Raw genomic sequence first — 24161 nt, forward strand, 5'->3', positions numbered from 1 at the left:
GTTCTGGAACGCCTAAAGCAAGTACACACAGTTGCCTGTCCCTAATCTTCCTGCAATAAGTCATCGAGATAGTGCCCCACATGACACAGACCAGGCTTGCACATAATCGTCCATTCCAACATGGAGCTGAATCTTTCATGAGCGGCAAACAACACTGAGCATCCACGGGGATGGCTTTATCAAAATAGTGGTGGCCCTCAAATTGAAACCCCAACAAGTTAAATGTTCCTGATATACACTGGGAGTGACCGGAATGCACACCTGATGTCGCATCTAGCTAACATCGTCCCAGGGCCACACTCCTTAACCATGGCTACCTCAGTATCAAATGAGAAATCTGTCACTGAACACAGTTGGGGATCATTATAGTCATTCACCAATAAGCCCCAAGAATAGGACAAGTGATGGATAAACCTGTATTCCCCCTTCATGTTTTTTGGTATCACACCCAGGGAGTTATATATAATTCTGCATTGGAAGGGATGTAAAGAGAACTATTCATCTCCCTGTTGCCACTTCCATGGTGATCTTTGCCTCACTATATGCTTGAAGCCTTTAATGGACTTTAAGGCACATGAATGGCAGCTCTATCTCTCATCTGGGATTTGAAAATGGGCCAAAAATCCATTCCATAAATAAACTGCATCTTTTTTGTTGGGGTAGTTCAATAACAAATTCCTTAACACCGGTATCTTGGAGCAGGAGCCATCCCATTATTACAGTCTCGTCCTATAGCATCTCCTGAAGCACTGGGTCCTTGCTGTCTCTTTTTACTACTGCCCTGTTGGAACTGTCCTTTACCCCCATAACAGGAGAGGGCACCAGGCTGACCCCTGCACCTCATACAGCGGTGTTTATATTGGCACCGAGAGTGAAAACATTTCGCATTGTTAAATGCAAAACAAACATTCACTTTTATATCCACATTTTGAAGCTGAGGGTTTAGCACAGACAACCCACTATGAATCCCAGCTGAGTGAGGAGGCAAGGAGTCATACACACCAGCTAAAGTTTCTGGTCCATTTTATCCCACAGTAATTCAGAGTCCTCTGCTGCCCTCTGTCTAAAATCTCTGCTATAGCTTAACCATGTTAGCCCACCGTATGTAGCAGAAGTCTCGCTATTAAATCCTGGTACTTGAACAAGGAAATACATCTGTCGGCGTTCCTCACACAAATTATATTTGCATAAATGCAATAGACTGTGGATCCATTCTCAAGAGTTTGAGGCACCTTAGGTCAGCAGAATTTGTTGTTGTCTTTTCTGTTCATTGTGTCCCCCTCCACTGTCTGGTTTTCCCTAAACAGTGAGGTAAATAAATCTATCAACCCCCTTCCAAATTATTCTCTGAACCTCTTTAGACAGATGATTACCGAGGGCTGATTGGATCCTGCATAAGATCCATGGACTTTAGCCTCCAGATCTCTCACCTGTGTCTCGTTAGGAATGCTGCTGCCTGGCAACAGGGTTCCCCCTCCCTAATTGCCCTGTATCCCTTTGCCAGATATCAGTCGTGCTCCAAACCTGTGACAGCATTACCCCTTGTCTGAGGTACCCACTTTTCTCAGGCAAGCTTCCCAGCCTATGTGTCAGGAATAAGCTGCACCTGCTCAGGACTCCTGACACCCTAATGAGTCAATGGGGGTGCCTGATAGACCGCCCTGCCTGATTGGCTGAGGAAGCTAGCAGACTGGTTCTTAAGCCCAGCAGCAGGAGTAGCTCACTGGCTTCCTAACACACATGCCTACGGATTCTATGCCTTCCTGTGCTTGTCTCTTGCCAAGCCCTGCTCCTGCTTTGTTCCCTTATGGCTCCAGCCCAGAACCTGCCCTGCATGCAGTCTTGTTCCAGTTGTCCCGCAGCCTTGCTTCTTCCTTCCCTGACTCCTGGTAATCTGGTTCTAACCCTTGTCTCTGATTTCCGACTCTGACTCTCTTTACCTTGTTGCTGGCATTTGGACTCTGACCACTAGGCATGACTATATAGGCCACCAATGCTGATGAGTTTGCCAGGTTGCCCCACATTCCTTGGGTGGTGGAGGGTATTAGATGGAGGAGGACCTGGGCAGCTGACCTTGCCCCTGAGCACCAAGGCTTGCAATCTTCTTCTTCATTATCTGCAGGCCCAAGGTGACCTACTGGCCTCTTGGTGGTTTATGGGAATGAGGTCTAGGCTCAAGGATGGACACTCACTCCTCATTATCTTCGATCACCTCAATAAGACTTGATCCCTTGCTATCCTCAGGGCTTCTCTATACTAAAAGCACTGCAGCAGCACTACTGTAGCACTTAGTGAAGTTGCTGCCTATGCTGATGGGAGAGCTTCTCTCACTAGTGTAGATACTCCACCTCCCCGACAGGCAGTAACTATGTCAATGGAAGAAGCCCTTCCATTGATATAGCACCACCTACACCAGGAGTTAGGTCAGTATAAGTGTGTTGTTCAGGGGTGTCGATTCTTCTCAGGGGTGTGAAGCAATGGAGTTATACCAACATAAGTTTGCAGTATAGATCAGGGCTAATTGTGGACACTGAGTCCCTCCCAGAGACCTCCTGTACAAAGGGTTCAAGATCCCATTTGGAAAGAATGGACTCCTCTGACTCACCATTCTCCACAAAGCAAACTGTCCTACCCAAGATCCTGGCTTCCACCCATCTGCTTCCCTTGTCCTGTGACTCTTCTTTCACGTCAGTTTCAGGACGTTGATCCTCCCTGATCTCCACTCTGGAGAAGACTGAAGACATTCTTCCCCAAGGAGAAGCAACCCCACACCCATAATTCCTGGGCAAAGCTGCCTGAATGAATTCTCACCCTCCTTTAAGGACACCTCTCTTAGTGCCTCTACTAGACCAATGCCTACTGAAAGGCACCCTAACTACCTATTACTACATACTACCTTACTACTACTAAGAAAGCTTACCTGCAGGAAGGGAAGAGACCAGGCATTCTGTCTGTCTCCTGTAGCCCATAGGGCTAGCTTGCCTTTATTATAGTCACTGTTTTCCATTATGTTCAGCAGTAATGAAAGGAACCTACAGGCCTGTGTATACTGCAAGACATTAGATTCAGCACGTTAGCCTATGATTGAGGTCTATGAACTTTGAACAGAAACTTTGAACAGATAAAGGGCCCAAAGAAACCCCCCAAGTACTGGGGAGTTGAAATAGAGTATTTAAGAAGAATTTCTAAACACAGGTACATGATCCAACCACAAAAGTGTCATGGCAACAAATTGACCTACATAACAGGTACATGAGCTCCATCCACAGATACCTAACCACAAGAGGGCCATGGTAATGAATTGACGTATATGATAATAAGTTGAGATCACTGACATACTAACCTATAGGAGAAGAATGCTGCAACATTAGAAAGGTGAGATAACACAAATAAGAAAAAGGGGAAAATCCCCTACTGAATATACATCAAACATAATGGCATCAGCGTATCATAAAAGTTACATCCCAGCCTTGGGGCAGTAGGAGAAAGAGATGTAGTCCTTGGGAGGTGCCAGAATTATGGCCACTGGTGATGAGGGGGAAGAAGATGGTGATGAGGAAGATGATTGCTAATATTTCAGGTTGTTCTACAAGGGGTGGTGTGAATATGTGGATGTGCAGATGTACATTCTATAGTATCTCTATCTACGTTACTGAGCTGAGGTGTTTGTGACTGTGCTAAATGTATTAATAAACTATTTGTAATTACAGAAGAGTTCCTATAGTGTGAGTGTTGTAACTGTGCACATTTTGGTTTCCAACTTTATAATAATTTGAATAATACTGGACCTGATCTTAGGACAAGAACCTGTCAACCCTCAAAGTGATAACTGGAGATTCTTAAGTAATCAATATAATCTATAAATCAGACTACACTACCTCGGAGAGACTTTTGGTACAGGTCTACTGTTTATATCCTTAACTGAAGGGGAGCCCTTCCCCTCCTGTCTCCTGAAGTGGGATGAGGAGGAGGCATAGTTGGACATAAGGAGCTGTGCACTCCTGTGGCAGCTGCAGCACTTCCATGGCATTCGCTTTCCCAAGTGGGGGTGGGATGGGATGGGGCTGATCGATGCAACCCTAAAAGTCCTGCCTAGAGCCCTTGGCTCATCACGGCTACTGTAGGAACACCGTGTGTCCCCAGCCTCCCCCACCTTGAGCAGGAAGGGTGGGGGGAGGGAGGGAGCCAGCATGGGATCCCTCCCTCAGGGGGCTCTTCCTCCAGTAGTGGGCAGAGCCCCCATGGTGTGGTGTTGGGGTATGATGCCTGCTGGGAGGGGCAGAGACACTCTCTTCCCTCCCCCTGCTGAGGCAGACCTGATACCCCTGAGAAGAGTGGCCCCGGAATCCTTAACTTTAACTTCTCTGCATCCTGACCACAGCTGCTGCTGCTGTGGGGAAGGTAAATAAGCTGTTGGAATGGAGCTGAAAGAGGCTCCACATGGCCCAAGCTCCAGGTTAAATCTCTGGAGCTGGGGGATGTAGAACAATTGGTTCCCTTTCCCCTCCACTGTGTGATTTGTGACAGAGATTCTAAAGGGGTAGGGAGGAGCTACCTGGTATAATTCAGCTAGTGTCGCTCACTATAAGGCATGTTCTCTAATTATCTAATCATTCTGGTGGCTCTTATCTGAACCTTCTCCAATTTTTCAACATCTTTCATGAATTGCAGATAACAGAACTGGACACAGTATTCTAGCAGTGGCAAAATACAGAGGTAAAATAACCTCTCTGTTTCTACTCAAGATTCCCCTGTTTATGTATCCAAGGATTGCATTAGCCCTTTTGTCCACAACATCATATGGGGAGCTCATGTTCAGCTGACATTGGTAAAAATGTTAAATAGCATTGGGCCAAGCATGTGTAGGAGTGTGTGACCGTCCCTCCCTGTCAATCTCAGAGGGAGGCCATGCCTCCTTGCTGTCCTGCACTTATCACAGTGGTCTGTAAAAAGGGGAAAATTAGCTGTCTCTGGAGCTCAGGCCCTCTGGGCATGGCAGAGCTGTAAATAGTCTTAGGGCCCAGGCCCTCAGGCGGGGCAAGGCACCAAACAATCTATGACTTTGACTCTCATGCAGGGAGGAGCAGTAAGAAGTCTATGGGCTCAAGCCCTCAAGCAGGGCAGAGCACCAAATAGTCTAGGGGGCTCTGGCCTTCAAGCAGGGCAGAGCTGATATGTAGGCTTCCAGGGGTGGAGTTGGCAGCAGAGGATAGGGGACCCAGGCCCACCCTACTCCACTGGGTCCCAATCGAGGACTCTGCCAGGACACTGGCAGAGTATGCCGCTACTGGGTCAGCAGAGATCCAACCACAACATGCCGACCTGGATTCAGGCAGCCATACAGACGAACTACAGTCAGCTGCCACTGGGTTACTTCCTCCCTTCGGGGTGTACTTGTCTCCCTGGGTTATACTGTCAGTGGTTACCCCAGCAGCTCTTGAGCATCTAGTGTGTCTGGCAATTCTGGTAGCTCAAGAGGATCCTTGGAACAGCAGAGGTTTCCTTCAAGCTCCTGCTCTGACAGCAGGCAGGAAGTGTCTGTCTCCCTTGAGCTGCAGGGACCACCTTTTGTACTTCCTGTCCCGCCCCTCTGCTTCTGGCAGGGTGGGCCTGGCCTGTGGTCTGTCCCTGTCAATCTCGGAGGGAGGCCATGCATCCTCACTACACACCTTACTTAGAGAAGTCCAAGTATAGTACATCAACTTTACTAGCTTTATCAACTGAATTTGTAATCTCAACAAAATGATGAGATTACAAGATCTATTTTACATACAATAAACCCATGTTGATTGACATTCATTATATTACCCTGTGATGTTCCCCTCTGCAATCTGGACTGGTGTATAGCTGTGTCACCTCCAATCCCTCACTCCTGGAGCCCATCTTGCTCTGTCTCACTGTGTGAACCCCCACTCCTGGGTCAGTCCAAGCACAGCTTCCTGCAAACAAGGGACCCACAGCTTCCTGCAAACAAGTGAGTGAGTGATTCTGACCAGCTACTCATGGGATTATGCAATAGAATGACCCCAGAAAACACCCCCAGTCCCAGAGGCAATCCTAGGAATTTCCGTCTTGCAATGTTCAGTGTTGCCCACTGAATCTTGCAAGCTCATAATTAGTTTGTCCATTTAAGAAAGAAATTGATATGCACCAGCTTTGTCACTTTAAATGAAGTCTCTACACACACTCAAACCACATGCACTGCTTTCAATAAAACAAACAAATTTATTAAGTACAGAAAGATTTTAAGTGATTATAAGTCAGAGGAAAGCAGATCAGATTTGATCATAAGTAAATAAAAGGCAAATCACATTCTAAATTAAGCTTAACACTTTCAGCAATCTTACAGTCTAAGATGATTCTCACCACAGGCTGGTTTGTCCACCTCCAACCGGGCCCTCCCCTCCCCCCGTGACCAACGTTTCAGATGCTTGATGTTGTTTGTAGACAGAGTAGAAGAGAGAGAGAGAGCTAACAGCCAAAATGTCCTCCCTTTTCAACGTGTCCCTTCACCCCACTCTGGGTCCTCACCTCCCCCCACACTTTCAGGGTCAGGTAACAAACAGTATCCATTCATGGTTTTTTCCACATCCTGAGACCCTGTTATTCTTTGTGGATTTGCTTGTTGACATCTGGGCTGGTCTTTTGTTCTTGGAATGCTGAGCTGAATTGTTCTATTCAAGACTTAATGAGGTATGAATGTCTTCTCAGATCTGTAGAGTTTTGCCTAGATCTGCCTCAAGCCATGAGACATGTATTTGGGAATATTACATAGCAAAGCCTCATAACCATACACATGACATTGCAACAAACATACTACTATAACGATAAGGTTCAGTATGCCATGAGCATTCCAAAAACATCTTACATGATATACCTTACATTAAAGAATACACAGTTACACTATAAGTGTGAACATGAATGACAAACTTAAGGATGCACATGGGGAGTGCAGTGTGTCATATACCCTCCTTTAATTCTTCATTAATGGAGTCCTGTATCAACCATTCCATTGTCTTGCCTGAGATCAATGTCAGACTGATAGGCCTATATTTACCCCGGTCATTTCGTTTACCCTTTTTAAATATTGGCACAATATTTTCTTCCAGTCTTCTGGAATTTCCCCAGAGTTCCAAGACTTATTGAAAATCAACTTAATGATCCAGTGAGCTCCTCAGTCAGCTCTTTAAAAGTTCTTGAAAATAAGTTATCCAGACTTGCTGGTTCGATGGACCCAGAACTGAGCTTGGTTTCTCCCACATTAACCCCTCTTTTAATGTTCCTCAGAAATCTTGCATCATTTGCAGAATCCTTATTTAGTGCAAAAGAGACAGAAAAGTGTAACAGAAAAGTTTAATACTTGAGCACTTTATGCAGCAACAGCTTTCTTTATGGCAGGGCATGGATTTACAGCCTCTTGACCAGAAAAACCTATAACCATCCTTCAGTTGTCCCATCAGCAAATATTTTTATCCCAGTACCTGAACAGGCATTTATTTCACCATGAATTATTTCCTCTTGTAACAAAATGAAAGTTCTCTATCAGTTTGAAATATTACCACTAAAATGGTGAAACACTTTGGACAGATGAGATAAGTTATACTAAACAAGATACTCAATGTATGTATCTGAAACTGTAGCATCACAACGTAGCATTGTATTTAGCCATACTTTATCAACACAGACTGGATGCTGCTTATCTTTACAAGAGTCATGTGCAGACAAACACTTGCAATTTAGAAAAGGGCTACAGTGAAAATAAAAATAAAGAGTAAGGGCTTGAGAACCTTATATCTTTCCTTGCTCTGCTATGTTTTTTAACTTATGTGAAATATGAAAAGATATTATAAAATAGTTTCTTAAAACTGGAATTCATTGTGCATTCCGTCTTTTGAAAACGATCACAGTATATAAGTTTGGGTGTGTTTGCTGGGACTCCATCATTTGTGTTCCTTTTTTATATTTAGAATAAAATCCTTGGCAAAGGGATAGAGCATGGAAGCCACCAATCCTTCAGACGCTTAACATGGAAGTCAATTGGACCACTCACTCTGTATAAACTTAAACACATACATAAGACTTTGTAGGCCTAAAACTTCATAACTTACACTAACATCTACAACAAAAATACATATGGAATAACAAAACTCAATTATTGTACTGGGATGTGGTAGAACTTAGCTAAGGCGGAACTCCAGCCCCTTATCTGTGGGGGCTGAAGCCTGCAAGGTGCTGAGCACTGTGGAAGCACAAAAGCAAGGCCTAGTAGGCCTTACACTGAAATGAATGATGGAAATGTAAGTTAGCATGACTATGGATGAAAAAACCCACTGAAGACTGTTAATTGCTCTTTAAGCTGTTTTTGCAACTATCTGCTCTTGTAATTGCTCCTAGCTATTCTTGTAACAGCTAAGGGGAGAGCTGTTAGACTTGTGTAATAGATAAGGAAGTATCTGTCAGACTTGTTTTGCAATGAAAAACTCCACTATGCGATCAGTATGTGAAGAGCTATCTCATATAAGCCACAGGCATTCAAACCTGTACGGGGTCTCCTGATAGCAGCACAGAAAACCCTATGCTGTCCAGGGCTCCCCTATGGCCATAGCTCTGTGTGTGTGTGTCTGTCAGAATAAAGATCTGCTCAATTTGATCCAAAAGAGAAGTTGCGTGATCTTTTCCACGACAGCACTCTCAACTCCCACTGGTTTCAATGGGTGTTAAGGATGAGCAGCACCTAGTATGATTGAACCCTGGCTGCATAGGGTCATAGAATCATAGGTTTAGAAGGGACCACAAGGGTCATCTAGTTTAACCCCCTGCCAAGATGCAGGATTTGTTGTGTCTAAACCATCCAAGACAGATGGCTATCTGGCCTCCTTGTGGAAACCTCCAGTGAAGGAACTTCCACAACCTCCCTAGGCAGTCTGTTCCATTGTCCTACTGTTCTTCAGTTAGGAATTTTTTCCTGAGATTTAATGTAAATCTGCTATGCTGATTTTCCTTTTGTCCTGCCCTCTGTGGCAAAAGAGAACAACTTTTCTCTATCATTTTTTTTGGCAGGCTTTCAAGTATTTGAAGACCGCTTGCATGTCCCCACTCAATTTTCTCTTGTCCAAACTAAACATTCCCATTCCCTCAGCCTTTGCTCATGGCTTGCATTCCATCCCTTTGATCATCTTTGTCACTCACCTCTAGAGCCTTTCCAGTTTCTCTACATCCTTTCTATACATTGGTGACCAAATTTGGACACAGAACTCCAACTGAGGCCTAAGCAGCGCTGAGTAAAGTGGTACTGTCACCTTCTGTGACTTGCATGCTATGCCTATGTTAATGCAACCTAATATTGAATTTTTTTTTTTGGCAACATCATCACTTTGCTGATTCATGTTGAGGTTGCGATCCACCAACTTCCAGATCCTTCTCAGCAGTCCTGCTGCCAAGTCAGTTATCCCTCATTCTGCATTTGTGCATTTGGATTTTCTTCCCTAAGTGTAGCACCTTATATTTGTCTTTGTTGAATTTCTTTTTGTTGTCTATAGCCCAGTTCTCCAATTTATCAAGATCCCACTGAATTTTAGCTCTCTCCTCCAAAGTGTTGGCAATACCCCACCCAGCTTTGTGTGCAAATTTGATCAGTATGCCCTCTATTCTTACATACAGGTCATTAATAAAGATGTTAAACAACACTGGACCCAGAACAGATCTCTGTGGAACCCAACTTGAGACCTCCTTCCAATCTGATATCAGTCCATTAATGGTTACTCTTTGTTTGCAGTTGTTTAACCAATTATGTATCCACTTAATGATGGTTTCGCTGAGCCTGCATTTTTCCAGCTTACTTATCATAATGTCATGTGGGAGTGTGTCAAAAGCCTTGCTGAAGTCCACATATATTATGTCCACCACTTTGCCAGCAGATCGAGGGAAGTGATTATTCTCCTCTATTCGGCATTGGTGAGGCCGCATTTGGAGTATTGTGTCCAGTTTTGGGCCCCCCACTACAAAAAGGATGTGGACAAGTTAGAGAGAGTCCAGTGGAGGGCAATAAAAATGATTAGGGCGCTGGAGCACAGGACTTATGAGGAGAGGCTGAGGGAACTAGGCTTGTTTAGTCTGCAAAAGAGAAGAATGAGGGGGGATTTGATAGCAGCCTTTAACTACCTGAAAGGAGGTTCCAGGGAGGATGGAGCTAGGCTGCTCTCAATGGTAGTAGATGACAGAACTAGGAGCAATGGTCTCAGGTTGCAGTGGGGGAGGTCTAGATTGGATATTAGGAAAAAGTTTTTCACTAGGAGGGTGGGGAAGCACTGGAATGGGTTACCTAGGAAAGTGGTGGAATCTTCATCTTTAGAGGTTTTTAAGCTGCGGCTTGACAAAGCCCTGGCTGGGGTGATTTAGCTGAGGTTAGTCCTGCTTTGAGCAGGGGGTTGGACTAAATGACCTCCTGTGGTCCAACTCTAATCTCCTATGATTCTATCCACCAAACCAGTCACCCTGTCAAAGAAGGAAATCAAGTATGATTTGTTCTTAGTAAAGACATGCTGGCTGCAAGTGGATACCCCTTCATTTTCCAGGTATTTGAATTGTTTATACATTGAATTATAGATTGAATGTTTATACATGGCTCTTGTAGCTTTCCAGGTATCAAAGTCAGGCTGACTAGTTTATAGTTCCCTGACTCCTCCTTTTTCCCCTTTTTAAAGATAGACGCTACATTGGTTAGCCCTTCTCCAGTCTTCCGGGATCATGAGTTTCCAAATATTATTGCCAGTGGCACTGAGATTTCATCAGCTAATTCCTTCAGCACCCTGGGGTGAATAGCATCAGGTCCCGCTGACTTGAATTCATTAAAATTGGTCAGAAAATCTCTGATGTGTTCTTTATTTATTCCAGTCTGCATCCCTTCCCCTTTATTGTCTATAGTAACCTCACAAGTTGTCCGGTCATGTTGTTTTTGTGAAAAGACTGAAGCAAAGTAGGGCCTGGTGGGCAGCTCTGCCTTCCTATCATCTTCCATTACCAGCTCCCCTTCTCCATTGAGCAGCAGACCCACACCATTCCTCATCTTTCTTTTTTGTCTGACAAAGTGTTTTTGAAAAACCCCTTCTTGTTGCTTCTAACATTCCTTGTCAGCTGTAACTCATTCTTTGTTTTGGCTTTTCTGATTTTGTCCCTACACACCAGCGCTATTTCCATGTATACTTCCCTTGGCGAGATGCCCTTCCTTCCATTCCCAGCGTAGAGCAATTTAAAGCAAGGCAATACAAGTCATTAATTTAAACCACTTGATTAAAAAAAATTAAATTAGGTTGAGGTTTGGAAAATTATTCTGAAAATTTGTGCTCTGACAATTGTAGATTAAAATGTATAATTAACTAAATTATAAATTGTGATTTTTAAATTCCGCTACTAGTAGGCATTTTTTTTTAATTTTACAAAATTGCTATGTGCAAAAAAGAAAATATTGAAAATTATGACCCTGATCCTGCAAGCACTTGAGAAGGTATGTAACTTCACTCTCATTAACAGACCCATTGGCTTCAATGGGACTGCTCATGCTTAAAGTTCAGTACGTGTACAACTGTGTGCAGCATCAGACGCTAACATTGTATTTTTATTTAAAGCTTTTCTTTTAGTGGCATAAAATCTTATTTCAAACAAAATTGATTTGGTGCTAAAAATAAAAAGTTGTTTAGACTTTCAAAACATTAACGAAGTAATTCTGAATGTTATTACACACACTGACCAAAATTTCAAAAATAGGAACCTAATCTTAAACACCTAAACATACAGCTGGGGACTTAGTTTAAATTTACAAAAGCATCAAAGTAGTTTAGCAGCACAGATGGAGAAGTGTAGCCTGCCTGAAACACTTTTGACTTGTGAGAGTTCAGTATATTAGGTTTGTATTATTTGGGTTTGTGCTGTGCTGCTAATGAGGTCATGGCCTTTGCTTTTTTAGCACAGATACAGACTTTAAGCGTGAAACTTCTCAGTAGAAAACATGTCTATCTGAAATTCTACTAACAATTAGGAAACTAAGGAAAAACATGGACTTTAGCAAGTTAAGATTAAAGTGAGACATACAAAACTAGCAATGTATAAAATAAAAATCTATTTATTTTTAAAATTAAAATTTTAAGGGATATTTTGGCTTTTTAAAAAATCATGTTTATCTACCTTGGTATACTGACAGTGGAGTGGTCCATTGAACACAGAGGAGTGGGGAGAACAAATGTGTATGTGGGCTACATGGTATATTCTGCAAGGTTGCTTGCATTTCACCAGGCTAGGGAGAGGCAGCGACATACAGAGAGCTATATTATGAGCACACAGGGCTACTTCAATTAAATGGCTTCTCCAGCTAGTTAACCTGCAGATGATCCAGGGGTTTGGGAAAGGATGCCTCTTTCCTGGTCCTAGCCTGAATAACTGGAGCGAGTGCTACATCATAAATATGGTCTTTAATGTCTACAAACGGCTTTGGCAATGTAAAACACTAAGTCTAATTAATTTTGTTCAACTCTGCATAAACAGAGAAAAGCATTTGTAGATGTAAAATAAAAAAATGTACTGCTCAGATTGGGATTTTGAACATCTAACTGACCCTTGTGACTGTCACTCATGCAATGTTGTACTTTTAGTTTTAAGTGAGAACTTTGTACTGTTCATAGAATTTGGCATAATAGAGATGGAGAAAGACAACAATATAACTGCAACTCCCACTGACTGAAATGTCCGAAACTATAGGCATGAACAAAATTGCCTTTAATTCATATTACATTTATAAATGTATTGTTTGTTTTTAAGCATGTAGTTAAAATGTCTCCTTTTTTGTCTAATTCCTTTTGGTAATGGGAATTTTATTTGCAATACATATGTCACAGTTCAAGGAAACTGCACCTCACTTGCATTTCTCACTCTGTAGTTCACCAAGAGCACCCATTCTCGGCTCCTCAGCTGTCACTTCTCTTAAGCAGATATCTTCATCTCTCTCTCCTGACGGGGGTTTTTCCAGGCTACACAGTTCCCTACCAACACTGACATTCCCAGCAAGCCAGTCAACCTGAACAGGCAAGCATCTGCACTTTGTTCATGGATGTCAAAGAGAAAGCAATGTAATTAAATAGCAGTTATGAGTTAACACACAGCTCTTTTTAAGCAAGCACATTTATTCTTAACATGAATGCATTACAGAGAAAACATATTTGAAAGAACATACATGCATTCTCAAGCATACCAGAGATCACCCCACAGTCCACCAGTGGCTCTGGTAGGAGTCAGTCTTTCAAATCTCAGGTGTTTTTCTGTGGTTATAAGTTCATAACAGCATCAGCTCAGACCAACCAACCATGAATAGTCCAGTTTTTCCTTTATACTGTTTAGGCCTTTGATCTGTCTCATGTAACAAATGATCAGCAGACAAAGATCTCCTCTTCAGGGCATAGCTTCAAAAAGCCAGGTTACTACGTAACAGGGGGAAGGAGGAGATTTGCATTCACCTCCCTAGCTATTTCCCAGGAAATCCACTTCATACATATTGTCCCAAAAGACCATTTGTCTGCAACCTTGTTCCACATAGTCCTTTGATCATCCAGACCCTTAATAATACATAATCTTTGCATTTAAACAATGGACTCCAAAGATTCAACTTAATTCAATAATATTTTCTAAGTCTATTGTAAGAAATTGCCATATGTGTCACAATATACACCTGGAATTATAGAAATGCAATGAGACACTTTGAATGAGATACTATTACATGGCTCTGTTGCCCTGTAGGATGAAGTAATCTGGCAGCAAGGTGCTGGAAAGCACCTGTCCTCTCCACTCCTGACTGCAGATCTATTGGAACTGGTGATTTGGTAATGCTGCCATTTTTGTGTGAGAAGTTTGTAAGAGTGTAAGCCACAGGACATCACACTTCTCAAACTCAGTTTTGAAGGAACTATGTGTATTCACTAAATTACACAGGCATATGTTTGCAACCTAATTAGCTCACTAGAGATCAACTTGTCTTCTCATAAAAGTCCAAAAGTTTGGTGGACACCCATTGGGGCTATTTGAAACAAACATCAGTGCTTTTTCTATCAAATGTTGCATAAACCAAAAAATATCCATAAAGAAAAATATATGAAAATCAAATCCAGATAAATATTTTTGAGAATATATTAAATTTAGATAATACTTACAGAAATGCAATTGCATGTTTAGCCCTGAAGGGTTCTGAGTTCTGCCTTTTAATGGGATTAACTATGAATTTGATTGAGAGCACCTCTTTTCCATTGATACCAATATGGAAAAACACATCAGAGTGCTGATTCTAGGCAAGTTCATATTTCAATTGTTTTAGTTTTATTTTAAGTTCACTTGCTTTTTGCTAACAATATCTACCTCTTATATTGCACTTTTCATCAACAGATCTTAAAGTGGTTTATATAGGAGGTCAATATCATACTCGTTTTACAGATAGGGAAAACAGGGACACAGAGAGGTGAAGTGACTTGCCCAAGGTCACTCAGCATTGGGTATTTTGTGCATTGGGTTCTCCTTAGCTATATGTTCACTCTCACTCAGAGAAGGTACAAGAGGGGAAGTGATTCATTGGAGGATTGGGATCAGATTCTGACGTCAATCTCCTAAAGTGGGCAGATAGAAGCTGTTCAGATTAGAGTTGATATTGAGGGAGTGGAAACTTTGATATTTAAATTTAACATATTCTACAGGATCTTCCAATCTAGACATAAATTTCTTCATTTTAGAGACCATCAAGAAAGACCTCAGATGCTAGCTCCCAGAAACTCCATTCCCACAACCTCTCAAGAGATCCCTGCCCACTCCAGCCCCCAGCCAGACAGCAGCTACCCCTCCAGACAGAACCCATTCATCTCTCCCACTCATTCCCTGACAGCAACAGTCACTTCAGCATCCTGAGATACCCTTCAGCACCCACCAGCGCAAGCGCTCTAAACACACAACAGCACTCCTAGATATCCAGCTGCCGCACATGCTCATAGTTGCCAATTGTTGTGCAGCTCCATGTCCAATCCCTACTTCTGCTTGGAGAAGGCTACGTTCGCTGTAAGATGAAGGTTTCCATATGCAGATTAGTTTTATATAATTTTCATAAACTGTCACACATAGGTGTGCAAATCTTGGTGGCCATCAATGAATGACTCCTGACCTTCACGGTGGAACTTGGAAACTGTTTGCCTCTCCCACCCCAAACGTTCAAATGTATTTTTTTACTTTCTTCTTATCACTCATAACCAAAAACATGACAAAAAACCCGACACTAAAAATGTGAAAAAGCAATGTTTTGAAAGTATGGTTTTACCTTGGGAATCTAAAGTACTTCAGAAAATTCAAACATCCACAATTTTCATTATTTTTCTTCAAAAATATCCAAGTCAGAATAGCACTAAGTCTTATTAAAATGAAATTTCTGTGTTAACTTTCACTATGATGCCACTAATGCACCATGATCATTAGCATACTTTACTAGTTAAGTTTTCCAGATTTGGTACTAAAATATTTTATTTTGTTTATGTAAAACAGCAAACCAAAAAGATCATGTTACCAGGTAACAAAATAAAACATAAAATTATGCAAATCACCATTAAAACAAATGCATATTTTACATATTGTCTATAATAGGGATGTCAAACATTTGGCCTGCTTGATTCATTTCTGTGGTTCTCATGTCCTTCAGATTATACAGAATCTAAGTTTCCACTTTAAAAAAAAGTTTTTTCTGTCTCCAGGTTGCAAAGATAGCCTTCCAAATGTAAGTCAATATAGTGTTATCCTCTCAAGTCCGAAGACAACCTGAAACAATAAATCAGAAGTATGATCTCTGCTCCCTATGAACTATGTTGGGGTGACTTTAAACCCAGTAATGATACCTTCTCATCGGCACTAATTATTTCATTGTTGATCATTTCAATAAATAAAATGGGGAAAGAAGTGGGAATTACTGAAGTGGAGAAACAGTGAGAAGGAAGGAAACGAAGAAAGGATGATGGAGAGGGAGAAACAAAGGGGAGAAACAGCAGTTCTTCTGAATGTATTTTTTCCCTTTGAATGATACTGAATGCTAAAAGGTAACCAAATATGTAGTTACTGTATATTCTACTCTATATTCCTATGAAAAACTTTTAGACATCAGTGGATATTCCTCTGTCAATTGAGGGAAATAAGTAGTCTTATACCCAAACTCACGTAATTAAAAATGGAATCTGACCCTCTCCTACTTGGTTTGACATCTCTGGTCTATACGTCAACTAGGATAAAGATTACAAATATTCCATAAGCATTTATGGTCTGTAATGGACAGGATATAAATCTAACTAAAGCACTACTGAAGCCAGTAAGATATTCCATATAATGTATAAAATACGTACAATGGAATTCAAGTGTATATAAATCTTTATGTATGGTAACTGATTGAAGACTTTGGTCAGCTTGTTAGGAAAGTCTTGGGGTTTTTTTTTTTTTAAACAAACATTATCAGTTCTGGGGGAAAAAACCCATCAAAATGATAAATTTCCTTTTGAAATCTTAATCTTTATTGTTTAAGAAGCAAGGAAAATGACACTATTTTCCCCTGCTCTCTAATTAAAAACAAAACCCAGAATGGATTTAAATTATAGCCTGTATATAAAACATTGCATGTGAAGCTGAATGCCAAATTTCAGACCAATGAAAAATAAATTAACCAATCCATTATGCATAAGCTGTTCAAAATTAGAGTGTATAATAAAAATCTCAACCAGTTATCTACCGTATCAGTGTGATTACGTTTCACTAAACTTTCAGGTAGATTCAGTGAACATGCAATATTTGACAGACTATTTATAAAACTAAAGCTCAGATTTATAAAGAATACATATAAAAATCATGCTATTTCCAAAGAACTACAGTCTATTAAAAAACAAGGAAAAAAGTAAAGCAATGAATCATTTCATAATCCCATAAATATGCCTTTTACACTCATACTTTTCTTTTTAAAGATTACAGAAATGTTTTGAAACCTGAACATACAGTAATTTCATTCTATATTTCTGAATAGCAGCAAGTCTTCAAACCTTTTGCAAGCTTAACATTTATCTCATCAAGAGATCTTCTCCAATGAAGTCAGCTTGTCATATTTTCAGCAGCCTAGAAAGAAAAGTACAATTCATTATAATGAAACAACTGAAAATAGACACTGTGGAGATATAGATTAGCTATGACATTTATGGTCATTTCTTGCAACTACTTTTATTTGGTCAACAATATTTTGACTCCCACTATACTTTATTAATTTAGCCATCACTTGACAAAATTTGACACAGGGAAGCCAAGTGCATAATTTTATCAAGGGCTTGTACTCTGGTCTTTTTGAATTTACACATGCAGGTGTTGTTCAGATTAGGCATGTTTTACTACAGAGCACATGTGGTCAAACATACCTGTCACACTGTAAAGAAAAAAAAAAGTGTGTGAAATTTATATGAATCCTTATTCTGACCTCTTCCGTATTTTTATTATATAATATGGAATACATAATGATGTAGCATAAACATTTTATCTACATGAATTTGGGACACTGGCATTATTCATAAGTGACACTACAGTGAGTTATGCAGGTCATTTGATTATTATTATTAGTAGTAATAGTAGCAGAAGTAAATATTTATATAATGGTACCACTAGATACTGTACAAACACAGAAAAGATATCCTTGCCCTGAAAGGCTCTACAGACAAACAGAAAAAAGTCAACAGATGTGGATATGACATACAAGAAAATTAATGTGGTGAAGAACTGATACTGCCTTCTTAATTACACATATTTAACTACATTTATATAGAATTTTTTTTAAATTGGGATTCGAAGAAGAGAGATTATTAGACCAGCTAGAGAGTGTATATGGAGAGCCTTAAAGGTAAAGGATGTGGATGAGAACCGGGAGCCAGTAGAGGAACTCAAGGAGTGGGCTGATGTTGTCAAACCACAAATGGAGAAGATGTTTTTAGCAACAGCATACTGAATACATGAGGAGAGCAAGGCTGCAGTAGTTAGGGCCAGAAAAGATGAGGCTGAAATAGTCATGGCATGAAATGACTGGAGTTGGACAAGCAAAGAGGACACAAGAGTTGTCAAGATGTGAAATGATGAGGACTTGGATAAGAGAGAGAAAATGATTGCTGATTACACCCTTATAGCATACAATCATGTAAATGCCACATGTTACAAAACATTATTTTTATTAGAACAATTCTTTGGATTCCTTCGCCTATAAAGAACTTTTTTGATACATAAACTGTCATCCCATTGTACGTCTAACATAAGGAAACAGAACCCAGTGAAAAAGAATTCCTGACAAGATGAAATTCCACACAAGATGAAAAGTCAACATTTGTCCAAGATTATATTTGGGTTTTCTTTTTTTTTAAATTAGCCTTGAGCTAAACACTTTCCATAAATATATAAAAATTCCATAAATGTGTTAGATTTTGAAATATAATGCACAACAGTGTTCTGCCATTCAAAAATGACATACAAAAATTACACTCCAAAACCTAAAAGGGGTTTGGCGTGTAGACAGCTAAATGGAATAGTGAATGTAAAAGTGCATATTCTCTTTTTAAAAGTGCATTGTTGTGGGTTTACAAGAGTTTATATACTGTCCTTTTTTATATAAAGAACATTCAAGACAATTCTGTTATTTTATTATGCCTTTTAATCATTTTATCTGTAGTATTTTTTTTAAAAGAAATATGATCCTGATCTCTCAAAGCTTATGCATGTAAGTAGTCCTATTGAATTTAAGGAAACTACTCATGTGCATAAAGTTACTTATTTATGGTTTTGCAGAAAAGAAACTTAAGGGGTTCTCTTGATAGAATTTTAAAATCTGATGATCAAATTGTTGGAACCAGAGATTGGACGCTCTATATTATTTATAGCTTTGCAAAACTGTCATTAAAGTGTACCTGTCCAGGAAAAGAACAAAAAGTCTCACTGCCCATTTTTTACCATTGTGATTGATAATAAAGCTGGTAATTTTATTTGTCCATCAAAACATGTTACTCATTCAAAGTAAGGGGAAAAAAGATAGTAAAAGTTTGTAAGGTTTGCTATCTGCAGATTCTATGCTTTGGACCAAATCCTATTAGCAATACCATATGAAGGCAACAAGATTTATTTCCTTGGATTATTATTTTTTATTTTATTTAGAATTCAAGGCAAATGTATAATTGTATATGAGAAACTGAAAGTGCAGAAATCTGAACTTTGATTAGCTTTAATTTTTTAAAACACAAATTCTGCATGGTTTTCACAAACTGCCTTACCTTTAGTGCTTCTGTAGCCTTGCGTAGTTCTTTAATTACAGAGGACAAGGCCTCTGGATTTATCCCTTGTTCACACAACCGCACACAAATAGTCAGGGTTTCCATATCCAAACCAGTGTTTAATATTCTTGAAATCTCAAGCAGAACTGCAACAATTTAAAAAAAAAAATTACAGTTAATTTCATTTAAACTTTAGCTAAGAAAAACTACTAAAATTTCTCATAAAAATAATTTCTTAAGGATGGGATTTTCAAAATCTCAATTTCTGTGGACCGTGACGGTGGAAACACTGCCTATCCTCCCTTCAATTTGAACCCTAGCTGTACAATTCAGAATCACTCTTCCTGTGTGAGTCAGAAGCTACAGCCTCTAAACATAGATCCACATTTATGTTCTCTACTCTAGCGTTCCCCATTTACTGAACCAGGATAGGACATTCCTTGTTTATTGTTGTGGAAGGAAGACTAGTCAACATGTCTATAGAATGTATTAATCTTTTATGTATAGTCAGTGATTTAAAAAAAATTCTAAAGCTAACGATAATTCAAATCTTTGCCCATCAAGTGGAAGGTAGGAAAGAAAACAGGAGCAGTTTTAATTTTAATTATTACAAATTATAATATTATGTATTACTGCATATTTAGTTATAATCTTTACTCAATCTTAAAAGTTTTGTCTGACAATACAGACTTAAACATTAGACTTTATTTGTTCACAAAAGCAAATACTAACAATTTCATTCTGCTTTTAAAAAGTGTCCTGGGCCCTCCATCCTACACCCATATCTGGCTTTTCCTTTGACAAAGACAATGTCATGTGTCTACAAGAATGGCCATCTTTTGATGCAGTGAACCAGGATACCCATTCTAGACATTTACTGGCTGGTTTCTCCCACCCTCATTACTATTTTGCCCAAGACTCTTCTCATCTGCTAATGATCACACACTGACTGCCCCTTCACTACAAGCATCTTCATCCAAGCATGTCTGTGATAAAAGGCACCCTCTGACTAGGTACTATTCACTTCTGAATCCTATGAAAAGATTTCATTATTGTAGAGCAATTCAAGGTTCAGTCTCCACCATGAAGCCAAGTTTCCGGCAAGACTCCCTGACAATAATGATTTATTTTTCTTAAGAAACATTACTCATGTTTCTATAATCACAAAGAAACAAAGCTTTCAAAAATTTGATATAGAAATGCTACTTCATTCCTTCCTCTGTTCCACTAGGACAACAGATGGCTGTTCTGATACTTATTGTGCTAATCTTGACAAGATATATAGTTCACAAATACTGAAAATGTTTTACTGCACTATAAATTTATGGTATACTGAAGTATAGCTTTTAAAAAAATAAGATCACCCACACATATATATATTCCAGCCTAAGGTAAGTTCATTTACACCCATAACTTGTCAATTACTTTGTGAAAGCAGTAGCTTCTTTTTGAAGTGCTTATAGCTGCACCAATACAATCTCTTCTAAGCGCTCTGTTTACTTTTTATGAAGTGAGTCAAATAAGGTACAGTATAATTTAGAATTTCAAAAAAAACTCTTATAAAGTCTGTTGATTTGTTTTATTTGTTTTTCTAGACACTATAATGTGCCATAACCAAAGGGTAGACTCTATATATCTATCTTAGATACTTATATGGCCCCTATTACCATAGTACCCCCTATGTCCCTCACACTCTTAATGTATTTATCCTCAACAGCCCTGTGGGATAAGATGATATTCACCTCATTTTCCATATGGAACTGAGGCACGGAGAAACTAAGGGTAAATTTTTCAAAGGTGGTTAAGTGATTCAGGAGCCTCAAAAGTGACTCCAGTGTTCATGATTGTAATCATGGGGCGTTAGGCACTTATGTACCTAGGTACTTTTGAAAATCCTAGTATCTGCATCTTTAGGTACCAAATGCCTTAAAAAATCTGGCCCAATGGGAGCCAACGTCCCATTGAAAGACAAAGGGAGGCTCCTGAGTGCCTAAGTCACTTTTGAAAATGAAACTTAGGAACTTTTGAAAATTTTACCTGAAATGACTTGCCCAAGGCTAGCACAAGAAGCCTGGTCTCCTAGTACCCTAACCCCAATGCCATTCTCGGTCTCTCTGAACTGAAGAAGTAACACAAAAATATCTTGAACATTTATCCAATTACACAGAATTGGATCAAATAATTTTTTTCACATATTTGCTATAACTATTTTTTAAACTGTCATTAATAATTGCTGTAATTTTACTTTGTTCTTGCCCCCCAAAATTTATTCTTTCTAAATGAAGCTATATAATTTTATTTTCTTCTCTCAGATGCTTCTGGAGAAATTCTAAAAGTCCAAATCAAAGCTAATGTCAAGATAAACTAACTTTCTAAAGCCAGGGTAGTACAAAGTATAGCTATTATTTTGCTAATGAGGCAAGGAACCAATGACTATAAGCAGATAAAAGAGCACTTAAGATCAAAATGGGGTTAATGAATATGCAGATATTTAATGCTTATTTAAAGGCCTTTGAAACATCAAATTTGCAAACAGTGATCTAAATACCTGATATACAGATAGCTAGATGCAATTTTCTAATTTTAAGACAACTTTTGAAGAGCAGACCATTTTTTATTTTTAAAGTAGTGATAGCGGGTGAAATTCACCTGTGAGAAAGGCCAGCATAAGACTTAAGATTTTTTAAGAACTAACACTTGTACAGCACAATAGGCAGAAGCTGAAAACAGTAAGTAAGCAATCTCAGCTGACTGCCACCCACTGTCATGCCACTTCAATATCACTGAGGGTACTCAAATTACTTGTCACTTTCAGCTACTGCACTGTACTGAACTGAACTGTATAAGCTAAAGCACATTACTGAATTTTAGGAATGCAGTACTTTTATCAATTTGAGAGAATTTAAAAAAAAACTTTGCTAGTTATTCTTACAATTTAATTTTAAAAAAATTAATTTGATTGTCCAAAAGTATTCATTCATATTAAGTAGCAGTTGAACCAGACTGCCCATCTGATAAATGCTATATGTCACTTTTCTTTATAACACACTCTCAGGTATAACTGTACTCTTGGTCTTGTGATTTTTTTCTTACATATATTACATACAGGGGAATATGACCAACAATGTTATGTGGATGCTAATCTTCTTTTTAACCATGCATTTTAAATCCATCATTGGGTTTTGTATGTTCCATCATTTAAAAAAAAAAAAAAAAAAGAGGTGGTGGGTGGATTTTGGGTCTACAGGTTGAAGGTCATCAGGGATATAGCAGCAGAGTTAAGCATGTTTGTAGAGCCTTAATTATGCATTTCCTCACTTTCAAATTTTTTTAATAAATTAAGACTGAGTAATTTTAAAAGTCAGACACATTCAACACAGTAATGCCAACTGTGACAATTAATGTTTGACAATGTGTTGTCCATTCATAAATGGGAATGTGAAGTTATTTGACCCCAAATAAATATTCTCATTTTAATAGTAATGAAAAAGCTTGAATTAAAGGGTATTTAGCAATTTTCTATTTTCATATCAACATTTACTGCCTTCCTCCCCCACAAAAGAGTTTATAGATCTATTTGTTTCAAGAAAACTTCTGTTTCATCTATGGACACTACAAACAGGATTACAGTAAATATAGGAAACCATCTTCAATTATTTTCTTGTTTTTCTTACTGCTGCCAGGAAAAAGAGAAGTTTTATTTAAAATGTTAGCCTCAGTGCAACATTAAAGTTTAGTTCTACTTTGAAAAATGACTTTGCAAAAAAGGCATCTTCAGATCCCACATTTATTATATCTCAATTATTTGATTACTTAACTAGACTATTATTAACTAGACTATTAACTCAATCTAGAAGGATACATTTTCTGTCATCCCTAAAAAGTACAGCCTGGGAACAGAAAGCTGAACCATGTTCTGCCCCATGGTGCATCATCACCAAACTACACAACGCTAGTATTCGCAGTTTTAGAGAGTTAAACGTATAATTTGGGCCTGATTGTAAACAATCATGTTGCATATAAAATCCTGCAAAATTCAAGTTAAAAATAATCCTGGTGCATAAAAAGCAACAGAACCCAACTCATTCTCCTTTGAGCTGGCTCTGTAGGGCTAGTGTAGTGAACTGTATTTTTGTCAATAAAGTGAGTAGAGGGAACTGAATACACAAAATGCAAATAACGGACTTGGAAAATGCCATTTTTATTGCCAATTCCCACAACAGAACTGGCCTTTGAAGGCGAGCAATCGGGCTGCCAATATCTGAAAGCTCCCTAGGGTTGGTCCTGCAGAGCCGACTGGAGCAAGTGGCACCAACGTAGTATTGTGCATCACTGCATTTAACAGAGAAAATGGTCGGGACAGGCGTGGGCAGCAGAGCCACTGGAGAACCGGACCTTCCAGCCCCAGTGAAGTCACACGAACACGACTGCGGGCCTTGGAGAGAAGCGGAGGGGAGCCTTGGGTCACTGCCCTGCTTGCTCGGCCGGCTCGGCTCGGCTCACGCCGCGCTGCCCGCGCCCACCCGCCCGCAGCGTGTCCTTCCATCGAGTACAACGCCCCCTGGCACGTCAGGCCCCGCGCTTGACGACGGTAGGTAACACCCCCCTCCCCCATCAGCAACAGCCGGGACTCACCGTCCATCGTCTCTCTCACCGCGTTTAAATTGGCTGCGCTCGCCATAGCGACCGCGAGTCGCGACCCCCTCACAGCGCCACGGCGCGAGCCGTCTCTGACCCGGAAGCAGAAAGCCTCGCCCTGTCAGTCAAACATTCCCGCCCCAACCGAATAATCTCACCACGCGTGCGCCTAAGCCCGTCCTT

General features: G+C 39.8%; 1 protein-coding gene across 2 annotated transcripts; it reads right to left on the minus strand.

The window, feature by feature from the left end:
• Window positions 1-13152: 13152 nt before the first annotated feature.
• MZT1 (mitotic spindle organizing protein 1) lies at window positions 13153-24155 on the minus strand. 2 transcript variants are annotated; one of them, XM_067563221.1, is made up of 4 exons: window positions 23976-24155; window positions 19341-19486; window positions 17088-17160; window positions 13153-15828 (listed from the first exon to the last, which is right to left on the minus strand). In XM_067563221.1, the coding sequence occupies exons 1-3, from the start codon at window positions 24019-24021 to the stop codon at window positions 17137-17139; spliced, it is 216 nt and encodes a 71-aa protein (XP_067419322.1). In that variant the 5' UTR covers window positions 24022-24155; the 3' UTR covers window positions 13153-15828; window positions 17088-17136. The 2 variants fall into 2 exon arrangements, with proteins under 2 accessions (XP_067419322.1, XP_067419320.1); XM_067563219.1 differs by having other exon boundaries at window positions 13153-17160.
• Between the last annotated feature and the right edge of the window lie 6 nt (window positions 24156-24161).

This window comes from Emydura macquarii, unplaced genomic scaffold (assembly GCF_026122565.2).
Source record: "Emydura macquarii macquarii isolate MOO-44397 ecotype Brisbane River unplaced genomic scaffold, CSIRO-AGI_Emac_v2 contig_2473, whole genome shotgun sequence".
Classification (NCBI taxonomy): Eukaryota; Metazoa; Chordata; order Testudines; family Chelidae; genus Emydura; species Emydura macquarii.

Excerpts from the sequence above, each read along its gene's own strand:
- MZT1 (XM_067563221.1), bottom strand. The coding sequence starts at position 24,021 with ATGGCGAGCGCAGCCAATTTAAACGCGGTGAGAGAGACGATGGACG. Across the intron at positions 19,487-23,975 it reads GGTGAGAGAGACGATGGACG|TTCTGCTTGAGATTTCAAGA; the intron begins GTGAGTCCCGGC and ends AAATTGTTGCAG. Across the intron at positions 17,161-19,340 it reads AGGCTACAGAAGCACTAAAG|GCTGCTGAAAATATGACAAG; the intron begins GTAAGGCAGTTT and ends TTTTCTTTCTAG.